Source organism: Zonotrichia leucophrys, chromosome 1A, assembly GCF_028769735.1.
Source record: "Zonotrichia leucophrys gambelii isolate GWCS_2022_RI chromosome 1A, RI_Zleu_2.0, whole genome shotgun sequence".
NCBI classification, from domain to species: domain Eukaryota; kingdom Metazoa; phylum Chordata; class Aves; order Passeriformes; family Passerellidae; genus Zonotrichia; species Zonotrichia leucophrys.
The window spans coordinates 13349020-13363835 of NC_088170.1; the positions used below are offsets into that span (position 1 = coordinate 13349020).

Sequence of the window (14816 nt, forward strand, 5' to 3'; positions counted from 1 at the left end):
TCCTTTAAGGCACTAGCAAGAATTTTTAGACAGTTCTCCCATGACCCATCAGGTGAGGCTGGTTTCCTCTCTTGGAGGAAAGCTTTCTGAAACATGGAATGGAGTCAACATTTTGTGGACATATCTGGAGTATCTCTCTGTCACAGTGAAAGAGCGCAAGAATAGGTCAGGCATGTATGATATTTTCCATGGGTTGTCTTCCAAACTTGAACTGTTTGTCACTCAGGAATTTTATGAGTTTAAGTCTTTTCTGTTGGGAAGCCCTCTGTTCAGCCTCCATTAAATGTATGCTATGAATACCAGAAATTTGTGTCTTGTGGTTAGAATTCCTTGGGCATGGTTATGTGGAGTGTGAGTAATCATGTTCTGTGTTGGTCTTTAAATCTGCCACATGCTACTTTATTCTAAGTGAAATAAGGGCTTCTGAGAAAAGCCATTTAACACGGCCTGGAATAAAAACAAGTAGCTAAAACTGGTTATGACTCTGCAGAGGAGCAATATTAGGATGTTTTTGATGTTGTAGGGAAGTCCTAGTAAAAGAAAAGAATGATAGAATTCTAGGAAAGAAGGAACTGCAGTACGAGGGCTTCTAACTCAAGTACTTTATGAACAAGATCATACAATTGAGGAATAGCAGCCCTGAATGATTTTGATTACCCAGGAAATCCCTTCTGGACAAGTACTTGGAGTGGGGGAAAAAACAGTCTGAAAGCAAATGAGCTCTCCTGAAGGATAATATGGGGCATGGAAAGTTACAGGAAAACTGTGTTGGAGTGTGAGGAGTGATGGGCATTTGAAAGGCATCAGGTGCTGATCGGTCTTGGGGTTCATCTCTGTGCTCTGTTGCTGCCTTCTGCACATCACCAGCTTCCAAGGGAAATGTTCCCTTCATGTCTTCTGACCTTCTTGGTGGAGGTAAGGAGTCTCCACTGCTCTCCCCAGTTGCTTTTATAAAGGATCCTCTCCCAGCTCCAGTGCCATCTCTGTCAGCATGAGCAAGGAGTGGATTTGGTCACTTTGAATTCTATATCTGTCTGTAGGGGGAACAGGAAAACCCAGATGTTGTACATGTTTTGGGAAAGCTTGGTGGCCTCCAAGTATTTCAGTTGTCTGCAGATTCTTGATAGGTTCAAATCATTGTGTGTTATTACCCTCCACAAGGTCTAAAAATTTCCATGGTAACTTCTAAACAAAAAGTAATACTTCAGGTCACAAAGTAAGTTACCCTTTTTTCTATGTTAAACTATAGAATATTGTGTGAGTTTTGGTTGTTCTTTGTTTTGCTTTATTCTGAACTTTAAGAGTAATTAGAGGTGTTTTGTGTAAAAACTCAGCATAAATCTGGGCCAGTAAAGCTTTTTCACTTGGTTTTGTGTTGGTATGCTTCATATGCTTCTCATAGTTAAACATCTGTTGGAAAGTTCATGGAAGTTCTCAAAATGTGAATGTGAGACTGAGTTTTTAAAAGTGACAATTTCTATGTTTAAGAGTTAAAGGAGCTAAACAGGACTGAGAATGCTGTGCATGGGACCAGTTCTTAGAGTGTCTCAGTCTTGTCACACCTTGGTTTATTAGTACATCTGCCTTTTAATTAGGCAAGCAATCATGTGATCTTCTCTGCAGTCATGAAGACTAGAAGAATATGCTATTTTTATTCTATGTAAATTCTTAGCATAAATTAATTCATCATGCATGCACAACTGGGATCCTTCAAATATTCTGTTTTTAAATCTGGTACTTGATTCATTTCTTTTGAGTTCAGATTTGCATCTTGCTTTCTGTTGTTTATGCTGTGAGTTTGTGCCTCAAGCTTTGAGTAGTAAGCACTGGATTTCTGTAGGCATTTGAGCTGCCCTACCAGTTTCACCTGTCAAGTATAAGGAAAATTCAGAGAAGGAATGTTCAGGCAGCTGAATAAACCAGTTTCTTGCTTTTAATTGCACACCTGGTCTGACATGATTAGGTTTTACTAATCAAAAATACAATTAAAACCTCCCATGTTGTATCAAACAAGCAGCAGAAATTGAGTTTATTTTTAGCCTGTGCCAATGGTTGGTTGCTGAATGTATCTGAATACTTTGGAATTTTATGCATCTTATTAACAGTCTGGGGATATGAAGTAAATGCAGTTTACTTTCAAGTAAGCTTCACTTGATACTTCTCAATCGCTAGGAAAATTTATTCCATCACTTATTAAATAGTCTTTTCTCTTTCCTCGAGAGTTTCTTTCTTTTGTCCTTCCAATTCTCTTCTCCCTTCCCACTGAGGAGGGAGTGAGCAACCAGCTGGGTGGTGCTTAGCTGCCTGCCAGGGATAACTCAGCACAAACTACCCTCAAATGCTGGATAAATTCAAAGGCATATGTGTTGAAAAGAGAATAATTTAATCTACTACAGTTTTATTGACACACTGTCTTAGATTGCAAAGTGAAACAATATTGAAAACTTGCCATTAGAAAACTGATGACTTGTCATCTGGAATGCCATGTGCAACTCTGATTGTTGGTTTTTACTCAAGTAAGGAGTGTTTAGTGATTCCTTACGGGATGGAAAGTCTGGCTGTAGAAAGTAATGAATGCTAGAAAAAAAATACTGTTTGCAGCATGCTTCCTTTACCTCATAATGTGCTAGGCAGGCACTCAGTGAAATGGAATGCAAGTCTCAAATCTGAAAATGATCATAATAAATATTTTAATTCCATGTCTAGTAAGTCATACTTAAATTCAAGCTTCCTGTGTTTTTTAAGCAAACTAGCCAAGGGGAGTTTTAGTATTTGTAGAGAATGTGTGTACTACCTGAGGATGGAAGCATCCATTTGGTTTTAGGATCAGCTGCAGCAGCTTAGAGAAGGATGTGAATTTTAGCCCTTCTGCTATAGTTTCTTGCCTGCACGCTGCTTTTAAAGCACTTGGAGTGGGATCAGCTGAGAGAGGACTCTACAGAAATGAACTCTATTACAAAGATTTATGAAAACTATTTTGTACCTTAAATTTCTAATGCATGTGGGTTTTTGTTTGGAGTACAGCCAGCTGACTTTTTTGTCTCTTGAACAGAAACCACAACGTCCTGGGGTTTCATGCCCATATAGTGGCTACAGATATTTTTCTGTATGAGCATTTCTTGCAAGTCTGAAATCTAAAGCCATATTTTCCAAACTTAATTTTACTAATAGGTCATTGTCAGCCTTCACAGTTTCTGCCACTGGTACTCACCGTAACAAAAATTTGAAGGTGATCTGCTCTCTACTGTCCCCTTTAAAATGATCAGTGCTCTTCTGAACACAGTTTGGAACTGTCTCTCAAAAGTTTGAAAAATTATATATGGAGGCCATTCATTAGGCACAGTAGGTTTCATCCAGTGGGTTGAGTGATGTATTCTTGAGAAAATATTCCTGCACTGACATAAATCAGTCTGTTGTGTTCTACATTTCATTGCATTGGAGGTGCCAAGGGGTGCTGGTACCCCATGTCTTTGCAAGTTAAATGGAATGCATTTGATTGAACGGTAACAGCTTTGTAAAACAGATAAATTCTGATCAATTTCCCTTGGAAACAAGATTTAATGCAATGAAGCTGCCTCTCATTTGTCTCATTAATATGCTTCATTAAGAATGTATTTTCTTGCTGCTTTCTCCTGGAAGCTGGACAGAGCTTCATGTCCTGATATCCAGAACAGCTGTTTCTGAAAGCTGTGTTCTTTTCTAGAGGATGTCATGTTCAGTGCCATCTTATGTCCTTTTTGCCACAAACGAGGGCAATTTTATCTGTTAGTGCTATAAGAAGTAGATGACTGATTTGGTGAAATATTTATCCTCCATAAGTAAGATGAGAAATTAAATGTGGATCTCATGTTTGGGTTTTACCAGAAAACCTTCCATGTTAGAAGGCCAAACTAATTATTTGGCAAAAGTATAGTTTAGCCTAATTTTCTCCCAATACATTAAATTCTGTGAACATGTGGCTGAAATGTTTTAGACCTGGGTATCAGGTATGGGGAGGAATAAGGGGTGGTCTTTCAGGGTGTATATGTTGTGGTAAACAAATAAATACTTTGAAGTGATATTTCCAATCCATTCCACTTGGCATATTTCCACTGTTGTACCCAGTAGTCTGCTTGATTGTTTGGAAGTGCTCTGAAGCTCTGAGCTGTCACACATACCTTACATACTGTACATGTGTTACACTTGGCCAGGGTGAGCTGAGTGACAGTGTTAGGCTCAGGGAAAAATAAAGCCAACTGACTAGTTTAGAGAAGTGTAATACTGGATATTCAGGGCTGACCAGCCTTTCCACTTTCAGAGAATACTTTTGCATTGCTTTTTTGGAATGATTCTCAGTGTCTTTATTGCTCTAAAACATTGGAAACTACAGTGGTGTAAGGAAGCATTTTTAGCTTACTGAGACTATGCCAGTTTCTAGTCTGATGCTAGAGAAGTGATGTAAGAGTTATTTAGGGACGTAGCCCTGAATTTCTTACTGAATTGGGAATGACCTGATTTACAGAAATAAATGATTTATTATGCATTGCTTAAATACTTGTGGCTGCAGTACTAAATATATATATCAATAATGTTGTTACAAATACTGTCCCTAGAAATAGTTCAGGTGAGTAAAAGAAATGAGGACATAAAGGGCTGCAGTTCTTTTTCATCTGTCTAGGTAGTAAGACTGCTTTGAGAATATCTGCAATCTGAAATAATTTTCAACTTTTTTCCTTGAGGCTTAATATTTGCAAACTTAAGCATGTGTTTTGGTGTTTCCCTGAATTGCTACTTACACAATTTAGGATGCTCAAGTAAATTATCTTCTCTGGTATATTATTAATCTACACACTGAACACACCTTCAGTCTGTGTTGGCAGCTTCTGTGCTGTTCCTTAGTGTTATATAGCCCACACTTTCATACCCTTCACTTTTGAAAGTTGCTTGCTGAATCAACTTACTAATTGCTATAAAAACCTAAGCCTTTTCTGATCCACAAATCTTATATACATAAGTAACCTGAAAAGAAAGCCCTTAACAATCACAATTTAGGAGTACATCCCCTAGCTTAGTAACATGAGTTTCTAGGTGGTAACCATTGTGAAACACTTAGATTCTCTTAGTTATAAAAGAGAGGGATCAAGAGATAATGGGTCTGTGCAAACAAAATGGATTTTAAATAATATTAAATGTTCTATGTTTCAATAAAATGCCAGCTTTGTTCAGTGTATTGGGTTGCAGGCATAAGAGTGCTGTGTATTTTGGAGTAGATGAGAAATTTTCTCCTGGGGAACTGATTTTGTTAAAAAATGCTGATGTGATTCAGTTGAAGTGCTCTGTGGGAATGCTGGCAGAACTCTAGATGGAATTGATAAACCCTCCTTGGTGCCTTCCTGCCGAGCTGGAGCTGCTGGCAGGGCTGCACCATGCAGGGCTCCTGCCCCTGCTCCCCTCCCAGCCTGGGGCCACACACCCTCCCTCTGCCTGGGGCTGAGAGAGAAGCTCTTCCCAAACTCCTGCTTTGCAGTCAGCAGGAGTCTGTTAGGCAGGAACAAAAAAACTGGTGTTGGGTTTTGTTTTTCTAAAGACTAAGTTGATCTCCAAGTCACTTTGTTGGAACCAGCTTTTTCTTTAACTTTGCCTTAATTTGGGGGTGAAAAGAAGCTGGGGACAAAAAGGTTTCAGAGGGAATGCTTTGCAGGGTGAGATTTCTGCTTTACAGCAGGTGCTGGTAGGGACTGAAGGAGGGGGCTGAAGGGCTTCATGCACAGATGGTGACAGACCATGCTGTACCAGTCTGGGAAAATGATTAATCAATACTACAGGGACTTATTCTAGCACTAAGTTCTTTTAATTTGGCCTTATGTTTCTCTGCTTGGGAGTTCTGTAAGAGAATGTTCTAAATGTGATGCTGATTCAGGATCATGATGGTTTTTGAGAGTAATAAAAGCAGTTCTTTAGGTTTTAGCTGGATCGTGATGCAAATGGCAGTGAAGAGAACAAATGTTCTACCCGTGTTTCTAATTGCAAGTTGCATAAATATGGTTTGGATTTTAATGAAGGGGACTTGGGATAATAATACTGAGGAATAGCAAGTGATTAGTGAGCAGGATGTTTAATGCACATTTTTCATAGTCCTATTGCACTTTTGTTGCTGTAGCTAACCTTCATTCTAACACTTCCCAAATTTTTAGAGTTTGTATTTCCAACTTTATTGATCTCTTAAAAGAAACCCTGTAACTTCATAAATCTTGTTGTCAACAAAATTAAAAGGAAAAAGAATTACACCAGTGTAATTAATTAATAGCATTGGAACTTGGTGGTTCCTGATGCCTTTCTTTGCTTCATGAGTTACTGGAGAATGTTGTCATCATTTATGGAGGGTCAGTGCTGGAGGAAGAAAATGTTTTCCACTGACTGCAAGACTGCTTATCTCTTTAATGTTAGGAATCTTCCTACTGCTTGACTTTTCCTTCTTGTCCTGTTTCACTCCCTCACACAGGTCAAGATTTTACTAACCTGGTATCTTTTAACACTTAACTCTGTTGGAGTTTTCTGCCTAAGCTAGAACCTCCTCCTGCTCTGTGCTGGGTTCTGTTGCTGCTCCTAAGCACCTCCTTCCCCCGATGGTCCTTGTCCAAAACAAGCCACCTTTTCTCCCAGTCACAGCTTCCTGTTCAGGATGTACTTCCCAGGTGTTGGCAAGCAGTTCTCCCTGCAAGGTGGTTCCTCACATCATTTTTTTTTCTGCCCTCAGCCTCAGCTCTTCAGTCTGTCTCCCTCTGTCTTGTTTGTTTGATTCCCACCAACCTGCTCATCACGATTCCCTCTCTGGGTATACACATACTTTCCCTGCATGTTCATTACTTGAAGTTTGTGCCCTCTCCTCCCATTTCTCCTTCATGCCCAGCCCCTTTCCTGGCTCTTTCATTCCCCTTTTTGTCCCCATCATCTGCCTGCCACCTTTGCAGTATTGCAGTTTCTTCTGCCACTGTGGATGTCAGTGGTGAAGTGACTGAGGTTGCTGGAAAGGTAGACCTGAATTGTCTGTGGGGACTCAACCTCATTCCAGCAGGAGCTGTACTCAGAGGGAAAATAGCCCTGAGCCAAAGAACACCTGCTGCCTCCATCAACATGGCTCATGATTGGATCTAATGTGGGGGGAGTTTGGAGCACACCTGAATGCTCAGAGACTTCAGTCAGATTCCTAAAAATATTTCCTCTCTATTTGTAAATATTTATGTTGGAGGCATGGAGAAGAACACTGAGGGGACAGACAAGTTCTTTTAGGGGTCTTTGGCAGAATGATGATGGCACTAAATCATAGGAACAATTAAGGAGTTTTTTTCTTAACAAGATACTTGGATTAGCATAGTGCCGAATTTACTATTAGAATGGCATTTGAGTTCTACAAGCAGAATCAATGTTGTGCAATTTATAAGTAACATAATACAGAATTAATAATACAACTTCACTTATAATTTCTAATCACCTTTGCAGGTCAAGACAAATCTTTAATAGATGTTTTGCTGTATCAATACAACAATCATAGTTTAGACTCAACATTTGTATAAAAGAATATGAGTCACACCCTCCATCCTTGGAGAAAGGAGAGGAGTTCCTTTCTTAGGAGTTACTTACTTAGAGTAATAAAAAGATGTATTAAAAAAGAATACAATGTGTAAACCAAAGTCACCTAAGGCTGAATATCAAGGTTGTAAAGAACTGTGCTATAGGATGTTTTTTTTCAAGGAATTCAGAAAAATAATCTTTTTTAAAATGTTTGTGTTGATGAAATGCATAAATATCCTGTAAAGAGACCCTCTCCTGTTAATGGGAAAATGATGGTGAAGCAAAATCTTCCTTTAATTTGTGTCTTCTGAAAGCACATATGTTTGAGTTCTAGAAATGCAGTATATAGTGTAACCTCAAGTGGTGTTCACACAGCTACTTGAAACAGGCTGCTACTTTGCACTGTCATGCTTAAGTAGGACATAGAGCCCCTAAATACCCATGGAAATTTAAACACAGGGAACAAAAACTAGGCTCTGATCCAAAGCCAGTTGAAGCTGATTAAAAGACTGCTTTTGGCTACTGAGGGCTCCAGCTTAAGCCACTTGCAAGCTAGATTTGAGTTTCAGGTGTTCACACTCACTTGTCAGGTTTGTTAAGTTTGTAGGTTTTTCTTCTGATTTGTGTTCACGGTACTGTCTGTGATTATAGGCAATATCCCTGTGTGTATGTATGTACATATGTGTGTGTGTGTGCCTGACTTACATATTTTCACTACTGAGTTTTCAAAATAGTTAGTACATAATATTCAACACCTTAACTGCACTTAATCACCAGATCATGTATTCTTCTTTTTTTATGACTTGACACTATACACTGTTAAATCACAGGTTTACCTAGAGATGATCTACTTATAAGATATGCTTACAATTAGAATTGAGGAAAATACCTTTACATAGCATGGAGTTCTTGATTTGGCTAGTTTTAATATGCTCCTCCATTCTTCCCATCCTCTTAGTTATCTAAACTTGTCAAGCTGGGAAACAGAAAAGAGCAATATATTTTCATGTAAGATGTATCTGTAGAGTTACAAATATAGGTTAAAGTGAGAGGTGATGGTCTGCCTGACTCAGATGACTGTTTTGTTTCACTTGTTTGCATGCTTATCTTCTGTTTTAGAAATAGAAAATAAAATATTTACATTTTATCGTAATGTTTTTTTGAGTGCAGTCCAAGTTAGTTCCTTCACTTAATTTCACTTGGCATGTTTCCCCACTTATGTTCAGGCCAGCCTGTAAAATTAAAGCTGTATGTAGTTATTAGCTATCTGTGTGCTGTGTTTCCAATTTCTTCCAGTTGAGAAAGTTGGAAATTCACTTTTGGAGTTGAGTGAAGATTCTATTCCAAATGTTAATAGATTTGTAGAGCTTGTTGGCTCCTCTAGCTGAGCTTTTTTCCTCATATACTATTCAGCAATAAAGTTTTTCTTGATACAAAAAAGGTTTTGGAAAACTTTGACCTACAAATCTGTAAAGCATCCTGAAGAGTGAGTTTTAGCACTTGAGGGTCAAATGTTTGCATCAGTTTTGGGGAATAAATTGGAACTTGTTTTAACTAATTTATTTGGTATTTGATCTCTAGGTTCCAGCAAGATGTGGAGTGACAGTCCGAGACAGCCTAAAAAAAGCACTGATGATGAGAGGTCTTATTCCAGAATGCTGTGCTGTTTACAGAATACAAGATGGGTATGGCTTGTGTGGGATGCTGTTTTGCTCTTAGAGTCAATTATTGGAGCTACCCAGGATGGTCAGCTCTATCTAGAGGTTGTTTACACAGTTCAGAATTTTCTGATACTTTGCATACTTCGCACTAAACAATTTGCACGTCACAGACGTGTTGAAAAGAATGTCTAACTCCTCAGAAAAGGCTCAGGCATAATATTCAGTAATATGAAATTATGGCAAAACACTCATTTAATCCAACTCATGCTAACCAAACAAGCATTAAATAGGCTGTGTTAACTTCTTGGTATTATTTGATTTGGCTATAATGCATTCTTAACTAAAGACAGAGTTCCCTTGGGAGGAAAAAAAAGAATTTTCAGCCCTAAAAATTTGTATATTCATGTGCACAATTAGTTATCTCTGTGGAACTCTTACACAACAGGTACCTTCACAAACACTTTGTTTGATCAAAAAGCCATCTGCTATGTGGGAAACAAGGAATTGGCCACTACTGGAGCTGGTGAAAAAGTGCATTTCCTTCCTGCAGTTTGTCCAGGGAAGGTGTGCTTTGTTTGCCACGTACTGAGCCTAAGGTCTTGTTCTAAAGTTTCCTGCAATTAGACTAGGTAGCAACCCCCCACAGTGTAACTTTTTAGCTGATCTCGCAACTTTGGCAAGAGACATGCCAGGACTTGTGTGCTGATGCTAATGAGAGGCTTGTTTTCACTTTAGAGAGAAGAAGCCAATTGGCTGGGACACAGACATTTCCTGGCTCACAGGAGAGGAGTTGCATGTGGAAGTTTTGGAGAACGTGCCACTCACGACACACAATTTCGTATGTACTGGGTCTTGTGAGATGCTGAGTGGGGTTACATCAACTTCATACTTTCAAATTCAAATTGCCAACTTGGAATATTTTGCATCTGTGGGATGTGGTGGGAGTTGCAAAAGAAGTTTTTAATCACAGTAGCTTAAGTGAATTTGATAGAATTGTATTTGAAATAAGTGATGCTAGGGTACTTGATCACCCTTAAAACTTTCATGTTTTGTTGGAATACACCCTCTAAAATCTATAAATGTAAGGGGTTTATATCAGTACTGCATTGCAGAGCTGTAATAATCTACTATTTTTGTATTGCTGTATCTATAAAATGTATTCTGGGCCTCCCTGCTGGCTCTGCAGCAGCAATTAACTAATGAACTAACTATTCCCAGAGCAGTGCTGACATCATCAATGATGCAGTGCACAAATATGTTTTGACCTGATAAGGCACCAAGTAAATGGAAGCTGCTAAACAGAATCTGTCTAAATGTTTCCAGCTACATACAAAATCCTGGAAATAATATCTGTCATACTGGGAAAGAAAGACCTTCTATTTCAGCTTGAAACATAGCAAAATTCTATCTGCAAGCTGTTTCAATCTATTTGGCTCAAACAGGCTGTTGGAGTTATGGCTAGTTAGGTGAACTCTAGTAGTAGGCTTACATTTTTTATATCCCACTGAAATTCTGATTATTACATGTAATAATAGAACAAAGAATGTGTTTTTACACTAGGTATTGCTGAGTTTGCAACTTAACTTAATAATTTCCCCCCTATAATCAGGGGAGGATGCACGATCACCCTTTTATGATTCTGAATGTTTCTGAGTTTCAGCAGTCAAAATTATAACTATAGCTATAACCATACATTGAAGCCCTGTATATATATATAATATGTGTGTGTATGTGTATATGTATATATGTGTGTATATATGTATATGTATATATACATATATATTTTATATTTTTAATATATGTATATATACACTTGTATACATACATTATATATACATACATTATATACACATACTTATGTATGTATGTGTGTATGGGTATACACACATGTATATATATATATGTATATATGCATATATGCCAATATGCCTGTGTATTTCCAGTCCTGTCAGTATTAGATAGAAATGTCTTTTGCCTTCTGGAAAAGTTAGAATATGAAATAGTAATTCAGCAGCTTTTGGTTTTATAGGTGTTGTATCCAAATAAATTCTCAATGTTTCTGTCTAGCATGATAATAGTGAAGCTATGCTTCAGGTTTTTTTGCCCTTGTTCTTGCTGCTAGTGAAGTGAAGCATTAATTCCAAGAAACAGTTGAAGGAATGTTGTAGTGCATGAAAACTGTTTCAAAAAGGAGCTGATGATCTTTTGTGTAAATCTGTTTGATACATAAAACTGTAGCTCCAGAATCACAAAAGAGACTTTTAAGTACACTTGAGGGAGGTAAAAGCAAACAGCCTGCCTTGGGCTTACAGAAGGGCTCCAGGTAATTGTGCCTGTTTTTGCCAATGTAGGTACGAAAAACGTTCTTCACGTTAGCGTTCTGCGATTTCTGTCGGAAGCTGCTTTTCCAGGGGTTCCGCTGCCAGACCTGTGGCTACAAATTCCACCAGCGCTGTAGTACAGAAGTGCCACTGATGTGTGTTAATTATGACCAACTTGAGTAAGTAATCACAATTGATTTTCAAGTTGAGCCTTTTAACAAGTGTACAGCTGTCAGTGATTTCTTGTGTGAAGTCTGTAATTTAGGAAGTCAGAGGAGGTGCCTGGAAAAAATACAGGAGTTCAGCTGTTCTTGTGAGACTGTTTAATTCATACTCTTTCTGTGCTAGCTCAGACAACCAGTTCGTATTTCATTGCTGGTCTATGAAGTGCTTTTTTTGAAGCATGAATAGGGTTCCTGAGCACTTGACTGTGTCAGACAGACTACTCATTGTTCACAGTTGTTATTATTAATCAAAACTGGTTCTTTATTGTGTGATGGCTTGGGCCGTGTTTAAAATTTAGCTGTGGCTTTATTCTCTTCAACCTGAAAAAAATGCTAAGAGACAGTAGTTAATTATAGTGAAATTGCAGTTGATTTTACAATAATTGAAAATAAATTTGCTAGCAAGATTAATGCCTAGGTAAGAAACATAAAAGAGAATGACCCAAACAGTCCAATGTTCTTGGATTGAGTTACTGAACTATTTGTTTAAATAAGTCTTTGATGTAGATTTAGGATCTGGGGTAAACTAGGTCTGTTCTATTCGATTAGTTTCAGCAGAGGCTATTAAGTCCCTTAAATAGATTTTTGTATAAGGAATAATTTAAAATGCTATTTTTCTCACCAAGAATGAATTTAATTTTAGTTTATTTTGGTATTTGTAACTGTTTCCATTGGCATCTGTGGAGTTTGTGGTCAGGGTGTAGGTTTATGTACTGATAGATAAAAGTTGTGCATTCTTGAAGAATCAGATATTTACAATTCCATCTAAAAGATGAAAAAATTAATTTCCACAAAGTTTATATTTAAGGCATGATCTTTAGATCCTCTGGATCTAAAGAGGTAAATAATACTTTTAACATATCTTACAGATTTAATGTGTGTGATCTTTATTGTTAAATTTAGAATTTAATCAATGAAGTTTTGGGGTTTGGGATCCTTTTTGTAGTTTTTGAGTATTATATTGTGAAACTTCTGGGTTTTGCACAAGTTAGGTTGTTTTTGTTTTGTTCTTGCCTCACAGTTTGCTGTTTGTCTCCAAGTTCTTTGAACATCACCCCATACCACCGGAGGAGGCCTCCTTAGGAGAGACCACCCCAGCATCTGGATCATACCCCTCAGTGCCCCCCTCAGATTCTGTTGGGTATGAACTTATTCCTGCTGTTTAATAACATAACTTTTCAGTACTGTGCTAAGAAACACTCAAAGTACTGCTTTGCAGCTCTGCATTGTTGTAATCTGGCTTCTCATGCAAATATATCCAACTGTGCTTAACTTTAAAGAAGTGAATGTTTTCATTCACACAAATTCTATAAATTAGTAATGAGCCTAGGTTAAATGTATGTGTAACTGTCTGTAGAATTGGGGTATTAACTGTTAAACTGATTTCTTCTACATAATAGCTTAGACCTGGTCTAAACTGGAAAGATTTTATACTTAAACTTAATATAAACCAAAATTATATCCTCACAAGTTCTTTTAATTATCTAAAAAGAAGATGGTTATTAAATTTGGTTATTAAATTATAATTTATGTGCTTTGAAGTGACATAGGTCAGTTTGAGAATAAACCACATTACTATAAGGCAGATGTGAACAGGTGCCAGTTCCAGGTTCATAATACTGTTTTAGTAGCTTTTCCACACACACTGCTTTAGTATCCTCCAGACCAGCTGTCTTCGTCCTGTTCATGTTGAGGTATACCAATAAGATCTGTTGCTGCAGCTCCAGGTTCTGTAAAAGTAGCTCTCTAAAACAATTTCCAACAAAGATTCTGTACCCTTTCTGCATGAAGAGATAAGAGATCATATTTAAATGATGTTCCCAGTAGCAAAGACATCAATGACACCATCCACCATTAGGTAGCTGAGCAAATGTCCAAGCAAGAGTAACTCAGGGATGTATATCACACTCAAGAAATCTGGTGCATATTTATTGAGAACACCAAATACAGAAGCCTTCAGAAACCATAATCAGGACATGTGTGCTGTGTGGAGTTGAGCTGCATGTGGCTGAGAGGATCTCTTGGATTAGTGAAAATTGTGCCTAAACTAAAGCAGAAACACACTGGAAGCTACGCAGGCACCTCTGGACTCTTTAACCAGAAGATAAATTTCCTGGACAGCCAAGACTGTTTTATGGAAGACCAAATAAAATGCCTCCCAGGAAAATAGATTGACAGTCCTGCAGAGGGAACCTCACTTGGTAAGTACAGAGGTTATGTTCTTACTTGTTCTATTTTGTGCAGAGTCAAGTGAATTCAAAAGTACTTCTTCAAGGTAGTGAATGTTGCCTTGAGGTCCTGTGGATATTAGTACAGCAGACTGGGAGCAAGGCTGCTTGTCAAGTATTTGTTGTGCTACAGCCAAAATTGTAACTGGGCTAGAAGTATTAATTCATGAAGAAACTTGTTCATACCAATTGTGTCGAACACTAGTGGATGTCAAAGACACTATAAAGCCCTACTCTTAATATTCTAAATTGTCCTACTTTTCAATTACCTTTGCATCACATTGGTCCATTCTTACAGCAATATGGATTATCTTGATACGTGCACTACTTCAGGCAGTCTTAGTTTTGACAAGTGAAAACAGAAGGAAAAAATTTAGACCAGAGCTGGTTAATGCCTTGAGATCTTTAACTTCACATACATAAAAATGTTAACACTTAAATACACTTGCTAGTTGCTGTTTAGGAGCTTTTCCCAAGTGTTGCATCTATAAGTGTGTAATTCAGAAGATGTAAAAGGTTTCTAGATTTCTCCTTTCTGCTTTTTTGCTTTGTTGTCCACTTTATTGATAAAGAAAGCAAAGACATACACCATGCCTGCCAAATTCTGTTCATTTTGGAAATGGTTTGTGATTATCAGCTGATATTCATACGTAATATGCATGTTAGTCATACAGTGTTCCCCTAGCATCTGTGTATGTATTTCCTTTCCAGAAGTAGCTCAGATGTTACCAGATAAGCATATAGCACTGTCCATACCTTTTTGCAGTTATCTTTCATGCCTTTCTTTAATCATACTTTTCTGCTTTTTAAGAGCATAATTGTGGAAATATT

General features: G+C 37.8%; 1 protein-coding gene across 2 annotated transcripts in view; it reads left to right on the top strand.

The window, feature by feature from the left end:
* Nucleotides 1–14816, top strand: part of BRAF (B-Raf proto-oncogene, serine/threonine kinase) — an 83729-nt gene that overhangs the window by 32024 nt on the left and 36889 nt on the right. For both annotated transcript variants that reach the window (XM_064738044.1, XM_064738050.1), the window contains exons 4-7: nt 9133–9236; nt 9948–10050; nt 11564–11712; nt 12779–12898. In XM_064738044.1, the coding sequence (XP_064594114.1) occupies nt 9133–9236; nt 9948–10050; nt 11564–11712; nt 12779–12898 (476 nt within the window). The remainder of the gene's footprint in view (nt 1–9132; nt 9237–9947; nt 10051–11563; nt 11713–12778; nt 12899–14816) is intronic.